The sequence below is a fragment of the Schistocerca nitens genome, chromosome 9 (genome assembly GCF_023898315.1).
Source record: "Schistocerca nitens isolate TAMUIC-IGC-003100 chromosome 9, iqSchNite1.1, whole genome shotgun sequence".
NCBI classification, from domain to species: domain Eukaryota; kingdom Metazoa; phylum Arthropoda; class Insecta; order Orthoptera; family Acrididae; genus Schistocerca; species Schistocerca nitens.
The window spans coordinates 280336124-280361200 of NC_064622.1; the positions used below are offsets into that span (position 1 = coordinate 280336124).

A 25077-nucleotide genomic window follows, 5' to 3' on the forward strand; every position below is an offset into this window, starting at 1 on the left:
ACAGGGCTGCTCACTTACATGCAACATCAGCAAAAATAAACATTTTACATGTACTTTATTATGAGAGAATAATTACAGTATATTATATGTACTATGTTATGTTGCCATGAACTCACTTGGGCTCATCTGGTGGTGGAGCGTGACCTCGAGGCAATGGCAGCAGAGCCCACAGGAGCAGTAGCAAGTGACTTGATTTGATGCGGAAGCTTGCCTCATTCAGCCCTGTCAGTGTCATCGATTGTTCCATGTTGCTCAAAAGCTTGTAGCAGGCATTGTCCAGATGGCGCTGCTGCTCTGCACGGAAGTCATTCCTCACCTGCAACAGTATTCACATTAATTTTGCTAGTGTATGACAGAAAACTGTAAAGGCTCAAGATAATAAAACTGACATCCACTACTAGGGAAAGAAATAAAATATCTTGACTTGAAAGAGAGTTGGCAATGACATCAGGGAAATTTGGTTTTCATTGTCGGGGTGAGTGAGTGAGGGGATAAAAGTTGTGGGGATTGGTAGAAAGGTTTAGACATGGGTGGTTGACAGCTTAGAAGGAGGCAGGACATGTACAGGATGGAAATGTGGGAGCGAGAGGTAGCAGGTGTATAGTTTAGAAATGTGACACATGGACACCAGAACCACTAAGCTCATGCAGTGCATACTGATGACGATGTGTAGGAGTGGATTAGTAGGGAGGTAACAGAATAGAGAAACGGGAGCCTGAGGGGAGTAAGATGTAGGTGCAAGGGTTTAGCAGAGACTGGGATCAGGAAGATTATGTGACTGAATGACATGTTGCAAGGATAACTCTAATATACATAGTTCAGAAAACCCAGTACTGGGAGAAAGGATCCAGATTGCACGCTTTTGAAGTAGCCATTGAAACTAAATATGCTGCGCTCAGCAGCATGTTCTGCCACTGGGTGGTCATATCTGTTCTTGGCCATTGTTTGTCAGTGGCCGACCATTCAAGTGGACAGTTGGCTGATGGTCATGCCCACTTAAAATGATGTGCACCAATGCAGCAGAGTTGGTATGTAAAATGGTTGCTTTCACATGGATCCAAGTGTTCCACAGGCTTATGACTCATTTGGCAAGGGGTTGAGAGTAGGTGTGGAATATGGGTGGATTAGGATACTGCATAGTTTAGGTGGGTGGCAGAATACCACTTTAGAAGGGGTGGGAAGGTTTGTGGATACAATGTTCTTCTTTTCTGGGCATAATGTTAGATAGCCAAAGCCCTGGTGAAGGAATCATTCATTTGTACCAGTCCAGTATGATATTGTCTTTTTAGCTGATTATTGGGGGTGGTGAGATGATTAGCAGTTTTTGAGGATATTGTGTGAGAAATCTGCCTGAAGACTAGGTTTGGGAGCAGTGACAGCTGTCAAAACACAAATGCTGTTAATGGTTTGTGGGCTTTATATGAACAACAATGTGGATCAAGCCATCAGAAAAGTGGTACGATGGGCTGAGGAGGACCAGATGAAGCTGAGGTGGGAGGATGTGCTGAGACAATGGAGGAATAAAGAAAGACTGTCTTGATAATGAGTCCAGATAACGGAGATACCATCAATGTAACTGAACCTTCCTAGCCTCCCAAAACCCCAAACATTACATTTGCAAACATTATATTCTACCAGAACTTTCCATGTTATCTTATTTCTTACTTATGAATACCACCAGAGCATCAGAATAAATTCAGTGAGACACTTTCAGGTTTTTTCTTCTGTATTTTATCTTCATATTTCTTGTAATGTTAAAATATCTCCAGTTCTTCCAACACATTCATTTTATGATCTTTCTTTAGTTGGTGGAGTACTTTAATATTGTGCTCCATTAGTGTCAAAATGTATATCTTGTTAGTATGTGTATTGCTGATTTTGTGTGTCTGTTGTGTGTGTACGCTCTAATCTGCTCTGTACACCAGAATAGAAATCTTGGGCAGTTAACTCTTGTCAGAACATGGAATATTGCTGTCAGCTGTTTATATGACTGTGATAGTCAAATTCTAATAGGGACATATACTGATCAGTTACATACAGATCATAGAAGAAAAGTATTGTATCACAGAATTGTAAACAATGTCTCATCATAGTGTTAAGAAAGGAATTATGAGAGGAATGTTAGGTAATATTTATAAACCAAACATCGTAAATGGAAAATTTAACACTTTCTCAAACATATTACTACTCAGAGCCTTACTTTTCTCTAAAGCAAGCAAGGGTAAGATCAAAATGAGGCAAAGATGTTGGATAGTTAACTATTGCAAATAAAGCACCTTTTCCTTGGAAGATACAGTAGGTTTCAACCTAATACAGAAAACAAGTTGTAGTAAAGATTTGAAACCCTTAACATGAAACAAACAAAAATAGTGATTCTAACACAACTGAGGCCCCAGAAAACACCTCTGGCAAAAATGATGACATGCTGCACCATACTGTTGGCACAGGTCATCGACGGTGGCTTGATAATAATCAGGTAGCAGAGCCCATGAGATGAAATGAAACTTTCTGTGCAAGTTGATAAACAGGAAGCAGAGTGTCCAAAACCCTGTACAGACATACAAGGCGATAAAATCAGTACACAAATGGCATGGACAACTAACAACTCAGTACTCAGCAACAACACTCAGCACAAAGTGTAAGGTGCGGTCAGCAGTAGGTGTTGAACACAGTTTAAGCACTGGTCCACTTGGCTTACAACCATCCACAGGTAAACACTTCTGTCAGTGGGACTGCTCACAATACGCATTGCATGCATCCTCCAGTGTCACCCAACATGCAACCAGAAAATTTGACAATGCACTGTCATGGGAAGAGGCAGACATGGACTGTTTCATTTGGGTACTGAATGCATGCAGAAGATGCTCCACTGCTGAGATAGAAGCCGCATGAAATGGGGTGGTAGTCAGAGGATGGGCAACATTGTGAATGTAAAAAGTTTTCAAAGTCCTGTGACAAAAATTGCCTAGCACTATCAGACATGACAGTTCTAAGGGAACCCTCAATGGCAAAAATAGTCAAACACATACAAAGAGTGGCAGTCAACGATAGGGACAACGTCTTGCCAATGTATATGAAAATGGACAATGCTTTGATCAGCAACAACCAGATGATGCAAGAAAGTGGACCCATGAAATTGACATGCACCCTGTCCCAAGGGTGCTCTATGACCAGGCAAAGAGAGAACTGGTGCAATGGTCCAGCCTGATTCTGTGTACAGCCCCCGAAAGCCCACACCAGAGGTTCAATATCATCATTGATCACCAGGCAGCAGATGTGATATTGTTCCAACACATTTGTAGGAGCTATATCTCAGTGTGGCACATGCAGCAACTGGAGTATGTGACAATGCAACACCAGTGGGAAGAGACTACTTGATAGCATTACTCCTCAATGGCAAACATGAGGACCCCTGGACAACTCTAAGTTGAGTATGCAGGACGAAATGTGTACGTCACACTGGATCTGCACTCAAAGAGATGCGTTCTGCCCAACCTAAATGGACAGCTGAAATGATTTTTCAGAAAAGTGGTTCAGCAGCCATGTGTTTCTCATGCTGTCAACAGAAAATCCAACACGATCTGCTGTATGGTATCATCCAATGTGAACATGAGGAGTTCCTGCCCATGAAACTATAGATTGGGCCCCAATGGTAGCTGTGATAGTGCATCTGTACTGGCATGCTGGGAATGGAATGGTAATGAATATCATACCAATAGTTACTGAGAAAGAGAGGCCCACTTCTGCAGTCAGTGGACAGTCTTATCCAGCAGCTTGGAACAGGGGCCAAAAAGGAAACTGGTGGCTTGTGAAGAACCTCACCCCATACAGGAAAACATGAAACTTCTTAGCTCTGAAAATAATAGCCAACACCATCTTTCCCATCTTTGAATAATTACACTGCACAACAGAAACTGTCCTTGATGTATAAGCAATGGTTTGTTCTGTACCATCTGGTTCTGATGAGACAGGATGTCATTAGTGTCAAAGGTGAGTGTTAAAAGTTTATCTGACATAAAAGAAGCCAGATAGGGAACAGAACACAAATGCTGGTTGAGACACTGAAAAGCCCTTTGACAGTCCACAGCCCAGACAAACTTAATGCCCTTCTGGTGAAGCCAGTTAAGAGGCTGGGAGATGTGTGCAGCTTGGGGAATGAAATGAGAATAATATGAAATCTTGCACAAGAAAGACTGAAGCTTCTTTGAGTTTTTGGGCGGTAGGAGGCTGACGATGACTTTGATGTGGTCATCCAGAGAGATGAGACCATCTGTACAAAGCACAAGACTCAAAAAAGCACCTTTGGAGAGAAAAAAACTGCATTTTTTCAGCTTGCAATGAAGGCCATTCTCCAGGAGGCATTGGAAAATCAACTGAAGGATTCGTAAATGGTCCTTCCAAGTAGGGCCTATTACCCAGATACTATAAAGGTAATTGACACAACAGCAGATGTCCTGAATAAACTGTTTCAAATACCATTAATATTTTCCAGATGCAGATGAGCTTCCAAAAGTCAAATGATTAAACTGGTAAAGTTCAAAATGGGTGCTGAGGCCCAAGGAAGTCTGAGAAACTGCATGCAATGGCATCTACAGGTAGGCACCACACAAGTCAATTCATGAAAAATACTGGCCTCCCCACAACAACTCTGATTACTCTGCCTGCTACAGAACTGAATATGAATCAGTGGCACAGTGCACATTGACCCTCAGTTTAAAATCAACACAAAGGTTCACATGGCTGTCAGGCTTCTGAATCACCTCTAAAAGGGTGGCCCATTGACTTAATGAACTAGGAGAAACAATGTCTTGATTCTGCCAACACTGCAACTCAGCCTTTACCTTGTCACACATGATGAAGGGAATGGGGCAAGGGTGATAAAATTTAGATACTGCCAACAGCTTGATAGGAACATGTGCCTTGAAATTTTTGCCCAACCCAAGGTATTCTCACACAGTAGGCTGTAAGACAGCAGTAAGGAGCCCAACTCATGAAAAGGAATGGATTGGAACACAAAATGCACTTCATCAACAATCTGGAAACCAAGAACAGAAATATGTCTAGACCAAAAATATTTTGTGCCAGTGGTGAATTGACTGCTAACAATGTAAACTGCTGTTCCAAATTCGTACCGCATGGGATATAGAGAGTTGGCACATAATGGAATGCACAGTTTACTATAAGATACAATATGAAATAGTGGCTGCTGCAGCTCCAAGCACCCCTAGAGCCTGTACATATCCAAATTAATGAGGCTGACTGTCACTCCCATGTTGACATGAAATTTGACAGTCGCACATCCACCACAAACATCAGCAAAATGCACTGGGGTGACAAATGTTGGGCATCAGAAACATCCCAAGAGTCCAGAGAAAACAAAGGGGCACTGACAACTGACCCATGGCCTGCCAACTGTCACAAACAATTGCCAAATGGCCTATCCAATGGTATAAAACTGCTGTGGACAAGAATTGCAAAAAATTGACTGATGTGAACCCACTGAGCTCAGTGTGGGTGAAGAGGGGGAGCATCATGATATCACTGCACCGGAATCATCAATGGCGTGGCACCACACAGGACACCAGGGCCTGTTTACCATAGACACCAACACCTAATTGAGCTACCTTCCAATTATGAGAAAGGAGGTCCCTCACCATCACTGTCTTCTCACATTTTGGACAACTTTGTATAAACCCATGCTGCTGTACACCAGGACAGATGATACCCCTTACCTGATAGTGCAAAAGAACCGGCACAGGCATTCTTCCATCTTCCTGTAGACTCATTCAAACTGCCACATGGCATCAGGGTTGGCAGAGGTTTGGAAGAAATCTGCACAATGGACAACTGGCTTGCCACAGCTGGAGCAAGTGTGTAAATCAAATCTGCAATCTGCATATCTGTATATGCCAAGCATTGCATGCACTCTCCATGGCCAGTTTCCAAACCATTCCATTGAGCTTTTCATACCAGCTCACCTGCCTTCATTGTGGTGTCCAGTAATGGAGATAATAAAATGACACTCTCAAATAAGTGGGAACCAAATTCAATGATTACTTCATTGCAGTGAAAGAAAATGTTGCATCCACTAATACACAACCACATACAGATGCACTACTCTTGTTTGTCCAAGCACTGCATGGACACTGAAAGACAATTCACTATGTCACTAAAAAGTAGTAATTCTGCTGGGCATGATGGTGTTCCTACTTGAAAATTTTCTACATTCTTGTGCTGACTTGATATGTTTGTCTTTAGGTTATCTTTCTAATAAATCAATGACTCAGAGTGTATATCCTGATATACTTAAATATGTTGTAGTATCACCCATCAATAAAACTGGAAATAAAAAAACCATCTCAAATTACAGATTTACTTCACCCCTTCCAAATTTATGAAATTGTTTGAAAAAGTGCTCTATGACAGAATACTGGTGCATTTAACTAAGCAGAACTTTCTTCACCTTTGTAAAGGATTCTTCACAGAGAGAGCAATATGAGGCTCCACAAATGAAGTATTGGCAGAGGTAAACAAGAAAATTATTTTGTTGGTATATAAACTGATGGAAAAAAATTGCAACACCAAAACAAAATTAATGTAGAGTAATGAAATTTCAGGAATACATTTGTCTAGGTAACACATTTATGTGATTGACATTGCAAGATCACAGGTTAGTATAAGTGTGAGATAAACCATTGCAAATGAGAAATGCTGGTACATTAATAATCAGTGTAACTGCCAGAATGTTGAATGTGAGCATGCAAATACACACATTCTGGATGTCAGTTTGTGGGATGAAGCTTCATGCCTACTGTACTTGGTCAGTCAATACAATGACAGTTACCACTGTTTGTGGAAGGCATTGGACTTGTTGTACAATAATGTCCCATTTGTGCTTGACTGGAAACCAATCTGTTGACTGAGCAGGCTAAGGCAACATGTTGACACTTTGTAGAGCATGTTGGGTCACAACAGTAGTATGTGAGCAAGCATTAACCTGTTGGAAGACACACCCTTTAATGCTGTTCATGAATGGCAGCAGAACTGGTCAGACCACCATATTGATGAACAGACTTGCAGTCAGGGTAAGTGGCATAACCATGAGAATACTCCTGCTGTCATATGACATTGCAGACAGGTTGGTTGTAGGCCCTCAACTGGCCTCCTCCTAACTGACACACAGCCATCATTGGCACTGAGAGAAAAGCTGTCACTAGAAAACTCAACAGACATCCACCCTACCCTCCAATGAGTTCTCACTTGACACCATTGAAGTCACAAATAGTAGTGATTTGGGGTCAGTGGAATGCATTCTGCGGGTCACCTTGCTGAGGGCTGTCCTTCAAGTAATTGATTTGTAATTTTGGTGTCAATAGCTACCCAAATTGCTACTGTAGGTGCAGTATGATGCACCAGTCATATGCTGAACATGATGGTCTTATCTCTCAGTAGTGCCACATTGCCATCCAGAGCCCAGTCTTCCTGCAACCATACAGAACATGATGGTCTTATCTCTCAGTAGTGCCACATTGCCATCCAGAGCCCGGTCTTCCTGCAACCATACATTCTCGTGACCACCGCTTCCAGCAGTCATGTACACTGGCAACATTCCTGCCAAGTCTTTCTACAATATTGCAGAGGGAGCATCCAGCTTTGCATAGCAGGAACATCCATCTTCACATAGCCCTATTACACAAACTCATTCGAACTCAGTTTGGTGTTGATAATAGTGGCTTAGTCCCCTTAAAGGCATTTTTGACTAACATTAACTCAGCGTGACCAATCTCAAAGGTAACTAATGCTCATGACCATTTGCATTTAAAGCAAACCTGATTTGCATCTTCACAGCTGGCACAAAATTTGAATAGATATCAACTTTCAGATGTAGAACGATATCTACCAAGTTTCATTTACATTGCACAACTCCTTCTAGTTGTGATTTTTTCCCAACTGTGCGTTTTTTGATCTCACCCAAGTGTTTGTCTGTGTGCATCACAAAATTCTACCAGGAAAACTGCAGTCTTATAGCATTAATGACATCTATTTTTTTATATCAAAACAAAATGTAGGGGGATTTCAGTGACAGATTGTGTTGCAGGCTTGAAACTAGCCTCAAAACGTGGAAACATAAAATGTTGGGTCCCAAAAGGATTGAGTCTAGGTCCAGTTTCCTTACAAATCAACATAAGTGATCTTACAATGACTTAAAGGTTGTGTAAAAAAGTATTGTGTACACAGGTGACATAAACATATTAACCAAGGGTTCAATCTCAACCTTAACAGAGACAGCTCAAATGACATCTGAGCAGGTCTGTAAGGCTGCAAGTGGTTCACAGTTAACAATTTAAGTCTTAAAGACATGAAGAGACATATTATGTGACCTCTAATGAGAAAAAATGAGCTGCTAGCACCAGAAGTACCCACTGATGATCATAAAAAAAACATGTAAAATTCCTTGGTGTGTAGTTGGAAAATGGAGTCAACACAGAGATAAATTAATTTAGAACCTATTTCATCATGTTCTGCCCTTAAAGGTGTCATTCATAGTATTGACTTAAAGTCAAGAGTTTTTACCTTGTTTTGCATGTACTTTCACTCCTTGTCTTACAGTATTATCTTCTGGGACAGTACCCCTAAAGTGTTCTGCTATTAGCTAGTTACAGATTGCATAGATCATTTGACTGACTTTTTACTGAAGTGATGTGGAATGAATTAGTGTACAGGATAAGTATACATGAGTAGTTCTAATACTAATGAACATATTCAGTTTTATCATGCAGCTATATCTCAAAATAGTATTTTTAATAAAAATTCATCTATGAATCAGGAGTCATGCAGATGAAAAAGATTTATGTTAAATTCAAAATTTCCTGTGCTAATTTCAGACATTTGAAGTTGGTTAAATGATAAAAAATTTTGTTGAAGTACAACAGAGCCCTGGTAATTTGAAGTAATTGAGGATGAGGCTATCTCGAATTACAAAAAACTCTGATAATATGGAAATCTCACTATATCAATGGGTAAATCAAAAATAAATGTTTAATGAGCACAATAATGATTAAAAAAATAAATAAGAAACAATATAATACATACCTGTGTTATACATACATACATGGCACACATTTCCAAGTTGCAAAAACATAAGTTACATTTTAAAAAATTAACTATGGTACTTTGTTTTACAATAGAACCTCATTTTTAGCAGCAATGTCATGACATCTGCCAAGAAGAATGGTATCAGTTGGAGTAGCTTCCACTTGCTGCTCAATATAGTGCAACGCCACAGCTAGGGCTGCTAAACCCTCAGTGTGAGTGATCACTGACACACTTTTTCAGAAAATTCCTCATTGTCACTATCCTCAGCGGTTTCACTATTTCAACAATTCCAAGTTCAGTCACTTAAAACTATTCACCACAATTAATCCATTCTGAAACATCACTCACATTTGCATTTTCACATCTAGCAAGCTTTTTCATCTATTCTGCCAATGGTAGGTCATCTTTGTCTGTACTGTACGTATCCATTTCATTCTGTAAAATCTTGTTCCAGACCTTCACCTTCTGTTTTTTGTTGTTTGTAGAAGTGCCTGAAGCAAACAACAACAATACCTTTCTTTCAAAGCACTGCAAAACGCCTTGGTCCACAGGCAATATTAAACTCATCATATTAGCGGGTAAGAACGATGCGGAAACACCATTGTAATGCTTTCTTATCAGGGTGTGAGGCAGTGTTGTCAAGTGTTAAAATTACTTTAAAAGGCAAGCCCTTTTTCTTTAGGTATCTTTTGGTCTCTGGAACAAAATCTTTGAAAAACTATATCTTATAGTTTATCCCTGTTTCATCACAGTTACACAGCTCATCAGGAGTAAGATTTTCTTCTTATATATTTTTACTTGTTTTCTCACAGAATTATGTAACAGTTTGGAAATCTGCAGAAAGTTTTTGACCTGCAAATTTCAAGCTACCTTATGACATATTGTTTTTTCACCTATCTAACTATTCTCAATTTGCAGTAAAATTGTCCACACCTTACTTTAACTCATTACTAAAAATACAGCTTTTTTTGCAGAGCAGACCCTGAAAATGGATTTCCTTTTTGTCTCTGTAGAATAAACCAAACAAACAAAGCTTCTCTCAATTTTCCATACTCAGATTTCTACAATGACTTACATTCAAATGACAAAATAGAAAACTTTTTCTATGCCAATCTCTAACTCTCACATTATCAACTCCATGCTCAGCAGCAACTTTTTTTAGGGTTTCTCCTCTGTCTAGTCTTTTCAAAGCCTTGTTTCACATTCTATAGCACAATTTCACTCTTATTCCTACCACTCACTGTAATGCATGCATTAAAACATTATGAAACACACAGTTTCATATGTACAGTACACTGTATATACATGTAACATTTTAAAATTAACATGACACTGCAGTTACTCGAGAATTTCTGTGTAAATTCTAGAACCATTCAGCCTTGTACCATCTTGAACACATGATATTCTGGATATGAGTGTGGTATAGTAGAATCCTACCTACTGCACGTCACATTTTTGTGTGTGCAGGTTTAAAATCAGTCATGGGAAGAAAGTAGACACAGTGGTCAGATGACACCGACAAGTACCTGTCAGGCAATCCATAGATGTTTTAGTGAGTCTGTTAGTAAGAACCATGGAGTTTATAAGCAGCTCTGTGATTATTGTGATTATTGTTATTAAAACAAGAACAGTTGAAGAAGTACTCTTGTAGACTCTTGACGCAACCTTGTTAGAGGCAAGACTCATTTTACGATTCATATTAAGAAAGGTCATGGTATCCAGGCCAACTTTCGTTAACTGCAACTCAATTTGTTTCTAACGTCCGACTGTATGAGAGACTGGCAGGAAGTTACATATTCATGTGAAAAGTGAGATTTTTATTGTGTACGGAGGTCAAATACATTGTTAGTAGATGAAAATTAAAGTTTGTATGTCTACTTATTTCATAAGTAGAAAGAGTCTTAAAAAATCCTGTACCTAGACTTATTCAACAGAGAAGAAGTCAAGAGGGTTCCAGCAACCGGCTATTCTGTAAGGAAGAGTGGCTGCAAATTCCATGTAAGTCGTCTTGTAAAGAAGTGGAAGGTGATTCGGGGGAATAAGCCGATATAACCCAGATCCACTTTCATACTTTAAGTCATCAGAACGTTAGAACACAGGTGGGCTCACTATAGGACAGATGTTACTACACAACCAACTACAGTACATCAGTACATAGAACATTGGTCAGCCAATATTGTAAAATGTGTACTGCATTGTTACTTAGGTGTACTACTGTATTTTAATAACTATTGTTGCTGAGTATACACAACCCTAGGGGTAACAATAAAAATGGGATGCACTATACAGCTGATTGTCAGGCAGTCCCTGTTAGTGAAGGGTCGACAAAGAAAGAGCAAGCACACTCCTTGAAACCTAATGGTACCTGTCCATCTGTAATAGAAATGCATGTGAACTTCTAATATTACTCTTCATGCTTGTCTTTGTGCATTCTGTGCAATCAATGCTTCCTTTCTTTCAAAGTGATGAGTCACCACGGAAATTGAAAAAAAGCTCAAAATGTAACAAATTTGAAAATGTGTAAAATATACTTGTTTGACAATATATGAAAATGAGATTTTACTCTAATTTCACAAAAAATTTTAATTTTCTTAATACTAGCTCAAATTTCATGGAACCTCAAAATACTTGGTCTTGATCTACTGGGGCCCTACTGCCTATTGAACTCATTTCTAAGCCACAGAAAGTTTAATGGGTAATAAAGGTGTTTTTTCCTTCTAGCATTGTAGGTAAAGACACTACTAATTTTCTCATACTGCTTACTGCAATTTCATCAGTGAATATGCACTGAAGTACTAAAGAAACTGCTATAGGAATGCATATTCAAATACAGAGATACATAAACAGACAGAATATGGCACTGCAGTTGGCAACCCCTATATAAGACAACAAGTAACTGGCACAGTTCTTAGATCAGTTATGCTGCTACAACAGCAGGTTATCAAGACTTAAGTGAATTTGAACATGGAGTTATAATCAGCGCATGAGCAATGGGACACAACATCTCCAAGGTAGCGATGAAGAGGAGATTTTGCCGTAAGACAATTTCATGAGTGTACCATGAATACCAGGAATACAGTAAAACATCAAATCTCTGACACTGCTGCAGCCAGAAGAAGATCCTGCAAAAACAGGACCAACAGAAACTGAAGAGAATCATTCAGTGTGACCTAAGTGCAACCCTTCTGCAAATTGCTGCAGATTTCAATGCTGGGCCATAAACAAGTGTAAGCATGTGAACCATTCAACAAAACATCACTGATAAGGGCTTTCTGAGCTGACACAAAGACTATGACTGTATGGCACAAAGCTTCATGCCTTGCCTGGGTCCATCAACACCGACATTGGACTGTTGATGACTGGTCAGACGAGTCTCATTTCAAATTGTATAAAGCAGATGGACATGTACAGGTATGAAGATAACCTCATGAATCCATGGACCCTGCATGTCAGCAGGGGACTGTTTAAGCTGGTGGAGGCTCTGTAATGGTGTGGGGCATGTGCAGTTGGAGTGATCTGGGACCTCTCATAAAGCTAGATACGACATATTGGCAGGTGACATGTATGTAAGCATTCTGTCTGATCACCTGCATCCATTCATGTCCATTATGCATTCCAACGGACTTGGGCAATTCTAGCAGGACAATACGACACCCCACAGATCCAGAATTTCTTCAGAATGGCTCCAGGAATACTCTACTGTGTTTAAACACTTCTGCTGGCCACCAGACTCCCCAGACATGAACATTATTGAGCATATTTGGGATGTCTTCCAACATGCTGTTCAGAAGAAATCTCCACCCCCTCATACTCTTATGGATTTATGAACAGCCCTGCATGATTCAGGATTCATAGTGTCAATTCCTCCAGCGCTAGTTCAGACATTAGTCGAGTCCAAGCCACATCGTGTTGCAGCACTTCTGTGTGCTTGCAAAAGCCCGACACGATATTAGGCAAGTGTACCAGTTCCTTTGGCTCTTCAGTGTATATTGTGAAGGTGCAGTTAAAGTGTCTAACTGTGTGAAGAGGTACCTCTAATATGAAAGTAAGTGAACTGCTAATATTATTCTTACTGCTTGCCTTTGTGCATTCTGTACTATCAATGTTTTCTTTCTTTCTTTCTTTCTTTCTTTCTAAGTGATGAGTTACCATAGAAAACTATTCCATAAGACATCAATGAATGGACCTATGTAAAATATGTTAGGAGCTTGATATGTTTGTTTCCAATAACAGTAGTCCCTTAGCTGCATTGCGTGATGAAGGCTTAGAGTCGATCGTGTACAATGGAATATCCTTGAAATGGTTGTAGGTTTCAGGATGAAATCCCACGAGGTAGACAATTTGGGATGATGATGGAGGTGACAAAACAAGAAGTGGTGCAGAGAAGGCACTCAGTAATGGCCTAGCACTATTAATGTGTGGCTAGTAACGTGCTCATTGATCTTTGGATGAGAGCAAAGGTCAATACGGGGAGATTGGTGTGCTCAGCAATGGGAGCACCATATTGAGGCACTGTGGACAGTCAGAACTTGGCCACAGATTATTTCTGAAGGGTTGCTGCTGTGCTCAGCAGAGGGAACTCTGTACTGAGGAACCAGTCAGTTATTGCTTGGCCATGGAGCGAACTATAGAGCTGGGTTGCGGACCCAGTGATCAACACATTGAGGCATGTGACTGGTGTCAGTAATGTAGTGCCAATGCTGGCAACGACACCTGTGGCAAGCCTTACACCACCAAGATGTGTGGCAGCCAATGGAGACTGGAGGGAAAACAATCCCCTGATTATGTATAGGTTTGACTGTTTCCCTGTGATTGCCAGAGACCTTGACGTGAGCAGGTGAGGAAGGCAGCCATTTATGATACACGTCTCCATGAAGAGTAGTTAGATTGTAGGCACTAGCCATACAATACTGTAGTACACTGCATAGAGTTATGATTAAAATTCTGGAACAGCCTATGGTCACTTGCTGGCTGCCCAAAACCAGTGCATGTCTGACACAAGCTACATTTTTTGTGTGACCTTTTCCAACATTTCCTACCATACAATGGTGCAAAGCACTCTCTGGCATGTAACATTGGTAGGGTACACCTTCTGTCATGCACAACTTGTATGCAGTGTCCTGTGCTACGCAACATTGATACAAAGCAACATCTGTCATGCAGCTTTGGTATGGAGCCCATTTTTCAATGTTTAATTGGTACAACACAACCTCTGCTACACAACATTGGTAAGAAGTACCCTTTGCCATGTAAACTGGCAAGAAGCACTCTCCACCATGCAACACTGATACAAATGGTCATCTGCCACATAAAATCAGTGAGATGCACAATTGGTATGAAGCACACTCTACAATGTAACATCACCACAAACCATCCTCTACAACACAACAATGGTACAGTGCACCCTCTGCCTTGTAATATTGGTAAGAAGTACCTACTGCTACGCAACACTGGTACAAAAAACCATCTGCCATGCAAAATTGTTAGGATGCACGCACTGCAACACAATATTGGCACAAAGCACCTTCTGCCATACGACATTGGTACGAAGCACCTGTTGCTAAGCAACAATGGCACAGATCATCCTCTGCCACATAACATAGGTACGATGTACCCCCCACCATGCAGCTTTGGCACTTAGCCATGTAACATTAATATGAAGCAACCTCTGCCACATGACTTCAGTACAAAACACCCTCTGTCATGCAACACTGATGTGAAGCGTCTTCTGGTACATGAGAGTAGTACGAAGAACCTTATGGTATGTAATATTGATAAGAAGCATCCGCCACCTCACAAGACTGATATGCAGAAACATCTGCCACCTGCAACATTGGTACATAGCAACCTCTACCACCAAACATTGTTAAAAAGCACCATCTGCAAGGCAACAAGTGTTTGTAAAACCATCAATTTGCAAAATTTAAGTTTTTTGAAGAGAGTAATATGATCTATGCAAACACCTTGTAAAGGTCACAAAAATATGAACAAGCAATATTTTATTTCTTAAGGTGTTTAATATTTTAGAGTGATGTTTTAATCACATTCTTAGTCAAGCAACCCTTCTGGACTCCAAGCTCTGATGTGATAAGTAAATTGTTTTTATTTAAATATGAGACTACTCTGGAGTAAATTACTTTTCCAAATATTTTGGCAAAAGACATTAGTATGGAAACTGGGCAATAATTATTTCACTCTTTCTTTACCAAGAAGCCTTTTCACAATATTATACAAATTATTAAGTGGATTTAAGTCTTCTGGATTACCAGGCTACTGAAGCACATTAATGTTGTTTTCTCCCATGAACTGCTTTAGAAATGTGACATTGGGTCGGATCATGTTGAAATGTTTCTTCATCATCTGCAAAGGTTTGTAGGAATTGCACAATCCTGATCTGAGGGTTTCAATGTATTTGGCTGAATTCATCCTGCCATCAACTGGAACTAGTGCCCCAGGGCCACTTGCAGTGAAGAAATCCAAAAATATTTTTTGGGAGGGTATTTTACAGTCTGTTCAATATGTTCAGCTCTCAATGCCTCATGTCGGACAACACTTGCTCTGTATCCTTGAACAAAAAATGTGATGCATCACTGAAACTTACACATTTCCAGTCCTTGGAGGTCCAAGATGTATATATTTGGTACCACGCCAATCGTTTTTTCTTTATACTATATGTTAAAAATGGCTTCTTTATTGACTTTTGTTTCTTCTGCCATTAATCAAAAAGTCTACACCACATTGTTGAAGAGTCCATTTGAACCCCTGTAGCCAATAATCTCTCCTAGGTCCTTACTTGTCTTTTAAGGATGAATTCCACTGTTTCTAAGTTGAGTTTTGTCAGTACTATGAGTGGTTTTTCGTTTTTGTCCACATATCTCTCTTCTCTTTAGAGACAATGAGGCAGTATCACTATATGCCCTAATAACTCTTGAAACACTAGGCTTTCCACACCAACAGCAGAGTCAATTTCTCTTATGGTCATAGATGTGTAAAGTGAAGAACAACTATTCTTGCCCATTTCTTAGGTAAAATGTCTATTTTAACACAAATACAAAGTTTTCCTGTTGAGAACATAGAAACAAGACACACTGTTTCTACACACATTTATACCGGGTGATCAAAAAGTCAGTATAAATTTGAAAACTTAATACACCATGGAATAATGTAGATAGAGAGGTAAAAACTGACACATTCTTGAAATGACATGGGGTTTTACTAGGGAAAAAAAAGCAAAGTATTGCTGGACGCATGAAAGATCTCTTGCGCGCGTCATTTGGTGATGATCGTGTGCTCAGATGCCACTTTCGTCATGCTTGGCCTCCCAGGTCCCCAGACCTCAGTCCGTGTGATTATTGGCTTTGGGGTTACCTGAAGTCACAAGTATATCGTAATCGGCCAACATCCCTAGGGATGCTGAAAGACAACATCCGACACCAATGCCTCACCATAACTCCGGACTCGCTTTACAGTGCTGTTCACAATATTATTCTTCAACTACAGGTATTGTTGAGAAATGATGGTGGACATATTGAGCATTTCCTGTAAAGAACGTCATCTTTGCTTTGTCTTACTTTGTTATGCTAATTATTGCTATTCTGATCAGATGGAGCGCCATCTGTCGGACATTTTTTGAACGTTTGTATTTTTTTGGTTCTAATAAAACCCCATGTCATTCCAAGCATGTGTGTCAATTTGTACCTCTCTACCTACATTATTCTGTGATTTATTCAGTTTTCAAATTTATACTGACTTTTTGATCACCCAGTACTTAAGTGGAGGGGACCTACAATTGTTGTTCACAGTCAAGGCAATAATAGTCCACCAAGAGTCAAACAGTTGGGTGGATAAAATTAGTTACAGCTAACCAACTTCAATTTCTTGTAAAATGTGAGCTTGTCCCAATTAGTTTTCACACTACTGTTTGTTAATCTGTCTGGAAAAATAGTCTATTTCAGTGATACATTACAAACATGATGAGGGACATTAATTATTGAGTTACAACAGTCCTTCAGAATTCTATCTGAGGACCCATCAACACCATAAGAACTAATTTCCAGGACTCTGGAAGGCATGACGTCAGCAATTGTATTGTTTACAAAATTACACAACAAATTACAGAGAAATATTGAAGGTGCAATATTAATTTTCTTTATCCTTTGCTGATTAGTTTTTAGCCTAAACTCATAATCAAATCATCCACTAAGCTATGCAATACCATCCATTACAACAATCATGACTGTTTGTTTTAGTTAAACGCATCTTGAAAGTAGTACAGGGCTGCACTTCATTGAGGTGAATGATGTGCGGTGCATGATATGATAATGAGCTTAGGCTCAAAACTAGTCATCAAGTAATCCAGAAAATCAATATTGCAACTTCAACAGTTCTCTGCAATTTATTGCTTAATTGTGTAACACCAAGTGAGCTTCTGTTTTTCAGAACTTCTTTAATTCTATTAATTTCAGTGAAAAATGTTGTGTTACTTTCAATTGCTTAAAATTTTGTAGAATGTTATTTTTAACATATTCCCAACCTTCTTCATCTGAACCATTTAAATTTTGCTGTTGCATGTAGTAAGTGACTGTTAATATTATATGCAGCTTGTGAATTATCTGAAACAACATTGTTATTCAGTTTAACTGTGATTGTATCTTGCAGATTGACTGGCTGTCCTGTCTCCTGTTTCACAATATCGCAAACAATTTTAGTCTTATCACCCATGGATATCTGTGAACATTTAATGATTTTCCGTAACCATTACAGTATTTTTGTGTAATGTCAGTAATGTCAGATCTTACCTTGTTCCGACATTTAAATAAATTTTCCATTTTCTCTTACACGTTCTTTTAACCTCTTTTGTTATCCATAACTTATTTTTTCTTTTAAATGGAGTTTCTGGATGATTTTTTAGGAAAGTTACTTTCAAATATTGACACACACTTGCTATTGAATACACTGAATTTCACATTACCATTTCTTTCCATATATGCCTCACACCATACTACCTCTTTAACCCATCTTAAGGCACTATATCCTAGTATCATTAATAAGCGCCACTGCTTTTTATGAAAATATCTCAGACCTGTATGGTGCTGCATTGTTTATTTTCATTAATTCTATGTCATAATCAGACAGTCCATAAAAACTAGATGTACATTAATTGTTTCAATCCATGTTCTGTCTATAAAAATGTTATCAGTCAGAATTTTGCTCCATACAAGTTGAAAAATCCACTACTGAAAGCAAACAATGGAAAATCTAGGATGGAATATCCAATATTATGAAAAGAATAATTGCTACTCATCATATACCAAAGATACTGAGTCACAGATAGGCACAACAAGAAGAGTGTTTGAGGGTTGGGTTGTTTGGGGGAAGAGACCAAACAGCGAGGTCATCGGTCTCATCGGATTAGGGAAGGACGGGGAAGGAAGTCGGCCGTGCCCTTTCAGAGGAACCATCCCGGAATTTGCCTGGAGCGATTTAGGGAAATCACGGAAAACCTAAATCAGGATGGCCAGACACGGGACTGAACCGTCGTCCTCCCGAATGAAGAGTGTTTGAAAGGGAGCTTTTGACCAACAAGGCCTTTGTTACAAATAGACAGCATACATGCACACACACACACACACACACACACACACACACACACACACATATATGTGACTCACACACACATGACCACAGTCTCTGGAAACTGAGCCTGACTGGCTCCAACCACAAGCACACGCATATGTGTGTGTGTGTGTGTGTGTGTGTGTGTGTGTGTGTTGTCTATTTTTGACATGGGCCTTGTTGGCCGAAAGCTCATTTTCCAACAGTCTTTATGTTGTGCCTGTCTGCAACTCATTCATTATCTCTGCTATATAGAGAGTAGCAACTATTCTTTTCATAACACTACTGAAATCAGACTGAAGCAGCCAAATAATGATTGCACTTCATTTTTTGTATAACAATATGTTAAGAAATCTGCAATGAAATCTTTAAACTCCTGAATAACTGTTTGTTCTTGCTGACAGGCAGTTAAATACTCAATCTAGATATCTCTTAAACAGCTGAAGTTTCCTAGAGGGGATTTGTACACTGTTACAGCTAGAAGAGAAGTATTCTGCAGCAAAAACTGACAAATGTAGGATTCTTGGTACTGATCAACATAAAAACAACCTGTTGCAGTATTCTGACTTTGTCTCCAACTTTGACATTACTGGTGGGAGGCTATGACTGTTTGCATCCATGACATATCATAAGTCACCCATATCCCCTGGGTGATGCTACAGAGCAGTCACTTCAAGGCAAATATCTAATGCCAAGAAGCAAAGGCTGCCAAATAACCTCAGAGATCTCCTTGCTAAAATTAATTTGTCACAAGACAAGGACTCACATGGTTCTTCTCGGGTTTCTCCAGCCATAAACTTTGGACCTGTCATCAAGTTATGTCAAATCAATACTGAAGGCATAAGTATATCAAAACACCAAGTCCTACAGAAGATTTTATCAAAATTTAACGTCAATGTAGTTGTTTTTCAGGAAATGCATACTGATAATGAAGAGCTAGTGAATCAGAGAGGAAAAATTCCTGGGTTTGAATTACTAGGAGCAATGTACCACTGTGATTATGATGTGGTAACACACATATGATTGTCAGTCAAGAATGTGCATCTATGCTCTGTGTCTAATCTCAATGATCTCCATGAAGTTACAGTAAAAATAGGAGAACTAACACTAATTAATGTATAGAAACCTCCAGCTATCTCTTGGCCTCCACAGATTATCCTGGGATCACAACACCCCACCATATACCTTGGAGATTTTAACAGCCACCATACTCAATGGAAGTGCAAGGAAAGTGATGAAAATGGTGAATCTGTTGTAAATTTGGCATAAGACAATAGCTGATATTTGGTGTTCGATGCAAAGGGCAAATGAACATTCGTATCAGCAGCTTGGAGACATGAGTATAATCTCGATTTATGCTTTGCAACAATTAATGAAAATAAATTATCACTCCAAAATTCACTGTTCATATTACAAGACTTCCAACACATCCAACACCATCCAATCTTAATCGAAGAAGGGGCAATAATCCCGCTGGTTTCATCCTTTCCATGACCTAGACTTAACTTCAGAAATGCTAAAAATTTGGACAAATGTCTTGGTTGGATTTCCCCAAAAGCAAAAAGCTATGAGAGGCTTGTTGGCAATATGATAAGTGCAGCAAAGAAATATATTCCTAGGGGCTGCTGGAAACAATACATTCCAGGTTGGAATGGTACTACTAGTGGAGAACCTACTCCATAACCTCAATACAGCCAGATGTATTAGGTGGACAGAGACTGTTGTTTCACTCAGTTTCCAAACATCAAGTAGTAAAGCATGGTCATTACTAAGGCATTTGGATGGAAACAAAGTTAAATAAGGAACAGTCATATATCAGCTAATAGGATTGCATCACATTTACTGTCCACATCAAGAGCACCAAGGGATAAAACTCTTACAAGATACATCAGATGCAAACTTACATTGCTCAAAAAGAACATTAGTGAACAATCTGACTTCTCAAGAACTTTTTCTATACCTGAAATTTCCACTGCTCTTATAACTCTAAAATCCAGAAAGGCACCAGAAGTGGTGGAATCCACCCAGAATTTCTTCTGCATAGTGGGAACTAAGCAAAAAGATGACTAGTGAATTTCTTCTCTAACATTACATCTAGTTCAGTCCCACAAAAAATGAAGCAATCAAAAATCATAGCAATAGCAACACTCAAGACTGGCAAGCACCAGACCAGCCTAAGAACTATCTCCCAATTGCACTACTAAGCACTACTGTTTCTTGAAAGAATTCTATACAATTGGATTAATCCAGTATAATCTTTCTTGACCTTCCTATTGGACAAGCTGAATTCTGACAGGCTGGACCTGCATTGATCAAGTCTTATGTTATCAACATTTATTGAAGCAGGATACCAAATGAAGCAGAGAACATCATTTGCTTTCACTGATCTAAGTGCAGCATATGACACAGTTTGCAGGCATGGACTGCATTACAAATTATTGCAACTTGTCCCATGCAAGTGGACAACAAAACTGATTGACAACGTGTTAACTGGAAGAACATTTACTGTAACTACAGAAAAAGAGACTAGCTGCCCAAAAGTATTGAATAATGGTTTATCATAGGGATTTGTCCTTGCTTCTCTTGTTTAACTTACATATGTCTGATATCCCTCCAACACAGTCCAGGAAGTTTGGCCATGCAAAAGACTGGGCGATAGCTACCTAACATAAAACTTTTGAAACAACTAAAGAAATCCAAACTTCTGATCTAGACATCTTACGCCACTATTTCCATAAATTGAGGTTACACCCAAATTCAAATGAAACAGAAGTTTCATGTTTTCATCTGTCCAGTAGATTTTTTTCCAAGTATTAGCATTTGGATTGGTATACTCAGCAGTAGAGTAATGGCTTAATAGTCCACATGCAGAAAAGATAGATGTACAACTGAACAAGGCCATGTACATTTTTAGTAGGTCAATACTATCTACTCCCACATACTGGCTACCTATCTTGAGCCACAGTCCACCTCCTGATATCAGATGGAAGAGCACGCTACTGTGTGAATACCAAAATATTGCTAATAACACTGACCTCCCAATAATGGATGACGAATTCCCTGCAGAGTGAAAAAGACTAAGCTCAAGACATCCCACTCTCTCATCACAGCCAGGACTCTCATGGAAACTCGATTCAATGTCATCGATGAATGGAAACACTGCTGGCAACAAAACTGCTCTCCACAATGCCAGAAGCTGCCTTGCATCCAGAAGAAACCCCTGCATTCCACCAGCCTCAGGCAATTTGTACTACCTTGAACCACATCCAAATGCATCATGAATGATGTGCAGACACTCTCTACAAGTGGGGCAAATCTTCATCACCATCATGTGACTGTGGTGCAGAATGACGGACAGTTACTTACATTGTATCGAAATGTCCAGCATGTGCCTACAAAGGTCCTTTCAAGGATCTCCTCACAGTGACAAGTGATGTTATAAAATATGTAAAAGACCTTGAAACTTCTAAAAAAAGAGAGATTACTGCATAACAGGTGTAAAACAAAGCATATGGCTATAGATAGAGATATGCTGAATGAAACATGTTTGGCTGTTAAGAGAGCAAAGTGTGGTGCCTTCAATGACAATCACAGCAGAATATTATCAAAAGGCATTTCACAAAATCCTAAGAAATTAGAAATTCTGGTTGTATGTAAAGGCTATTAGTGGCACCAAAGTTAGTATCCTGTCCCAAGTGAATGATACAGGAACTGAAACTGAGAGTAATAAGCAAAAGCTGAAATGCTGAACTCCTTTTTCAAATGTTCCTCTGCAAAGTAAAACCCAGGAGAATTTCCGAAATTCAATCCTTGGACCACAGAAAGGATGAATGCAATAAGTATTAGTGTCAGTGGTGTTGAGAAATTGCTGAAATCGTTAAAATTTAACAAAGCTCCAGGCCCTGATGGAACCCCTGTCAGATTCTATACTGAATTTGTGGCTGAGTTGGACCCTCTTACCTTTAATCTGTTGCAGGTCCCTCGAACACAGAACCATGCCCAGTTCTTGGAAAAAGGTGCAGGTCACACATGTCTGTGAGAAGGGTAGTAGAAGTGATGCACAACACTACAGTCCAATATCCTTGAAATCCTTTGTTGTAGAATCTTAGAACATATTCTGAACTTAAACATAATGAAGTATCTTGGACAAAGTGACCTCCTCAATGCCAACCAGCATGGACTTTGAAAACATCTATCATGTGAAACCCTGCTCCCTCCTTTCCCACATGGCATATTGAAAGCTTTGGATCTAGGCAGCCAGTTAAATGGAGTGTTTCTTGATTTCCATAAAGCATTTGACTCAGTACCACATAGAGTAAATATGGAAAAAGGTGTAGTTGCAGCATACCAGTAATTTACTTATTATTTATTTATTGCATGGCAATACATATACAAAGATTACAAAGTCAAAGCACAATCGTATGGGGTATCAAGTGAAATTTGTGACTGGATTGAGGACCTTTTGGTAGGGAGGACACAGAATATTATCTTGGATGGATTCTCATATGTAGAAATAACTTCAGGTGCGCCTCAGGGAAATGTATTGGGACCCTTGCTCTTCACATTGTATATTAATGACTTTTAAGACAATATTAATAGTAAAATCAGGCTTTCTACAGATGATGCTGTTATCAATAATGAAGTACTATCTGACAGGTGCTGCATAAATATTCAGTCAGATCTTGACAAGGTTTCAATGTGAGTAGACATTGACAACTTGCTTTAAATGTTCATAAATGTAAAAACTTTGCACTTCATAAAATGAAAAAAATGTAGTACCCTATGATTATAATATCAATGAGTCACTGTTGGAATTGCCCAACTCATACAAATACCTTTGTGTAACACTTTGTTGGGATATGAAGTGGAACTATCACACAGGATCAGTCATGGGTGAAGCAGGTGTAAGCTTCCATTTATTGGTAGAATACTGGAGAAGTGCAGGCAGTCCACAAAAGAGATTGCTTACAAATAACTTATGTGACCCACCCTAGAATATTGCTCAAGTGTGTGGGAACCATACCAGATAGGACTAACAGGCGATATTGGACATATACAGAGAAGAGCAGCACAAATGGTTACAAGTTCATATAATCCATGGAAGAATGTCACAGAAATACTGAAGGAACTGGAATGGCAGACTCTTAAATACAGATATCCTGAGAAAGTCTATTAACAAAGTTGCAAGAACTCGCTTTAAATGATCTCGGTATTGTTATATAACATAGGGTTACCAGTGTCCAAACAATGTTCGGCAGTAGCAGATCTACTTGGCTGCTGTAATCGTGTGTGCTATTTATGCTCAGTACATTGATCCTCCACTGTCACAATAGTCTGACCAATATATGCCATGCCACAGCTACAAGGAGATATTGTCATGCATGTCCAGCTATTGGGGCAGTGTTGTCAAAGGGGCTGTTGAGATTAAATTAGCAAGCAACCTTGTAAATGGGGATGGAGGATTTTGTTTACACTCTGCTTGGAATCCTGCTCTCTCCCTTGTCAAAAAAACAGAGGAACAGAGTCAATGTTACCTCACCTACTAGTTCGTAGTCTTTCATCACTATCAATACCTTTGACTTTGGTCATCTTTGGTGCCCCTAGTGTTCAGTGTGTGTGTGTGTGTGTGTGTGTGTTTTTATCTTTCCTGAATTACTCCAAGAACCGAGGTTTTAAATTTGACTGTACATCGCACGTCCATTGCAGTTTGTGCCTTGATAATGGTGGGGTGTACTCCCACCAAAATATCGGCAGTCACTGTAAATATTATCTGGTTAAATTCCCATACGTTGTTTGAAAATTGCATACACCAGGAGAAACTCAGATGTCACCTTGTTTACCTCTACAGGGGGGAGGGGTGGGGGGAATATATCTGTGTTTAGGAAAGATGGATAAACTCTGTAGCTGTGGAGTTAGACTGTAAAGCGTTTTGTTATTTTTATTGAGGTGTCATGATGAGAATCATGCCCAACATTTGCTGAGATTGTGCACCATATTAATTCTCCTGCCACCAGTTGCATCAAGCAACATGCTGGCTTTGCTCTTGTGCTTTAAAGGATTTGTTTTACTCGACAATGTTTGGATTCTGCTTCAAAAGAACTGTTTCATTCCCATTTAATGCTTGCTTCAAAACTGTCTGATTTCACTTGGGATTGGTTGGACGGGCATGGACTCAATCTGATTGGGAATACAATTCTGTTACTGCCTGGCATTTGGCAAAGTTTGAACATTTTCATCGCTCAGAATCTGATTTTATATCTCGATATTCTGTGATGAATCTCACAGAGAAATCTTTTGATTATGCAACCTTATCCATGCTAGGAAAGGGTTTAAATTTGGCACCCACACCAAAGAGCTTGCCAATAG

The 25077-nt window shown here is 39.4% G+C and overlaps 1 protein-coding gene across 1 annotated transcript in view; it reads right to left on the reverse strand.

Moving 5' to 3' along the window:
• LOC126203195 (dynein axonemal intermediate chain 7-like) overlaps positions 1 to 25077 on the reverse strand; it is a 764826-nt gene that overhangs the window by 617395 nt on the left and 122354 nt on the right. Inside the window, exon 7 of the mRNA XM_049937439.1 lies at positions 117 to 316. Coding sequence (XP_049793396.1) covers positions 117 to 316 — 200 coding nt within the window. The remainder of the gene's footprint in view (positions 1 to 116; positions 317 to 25077) is intronic.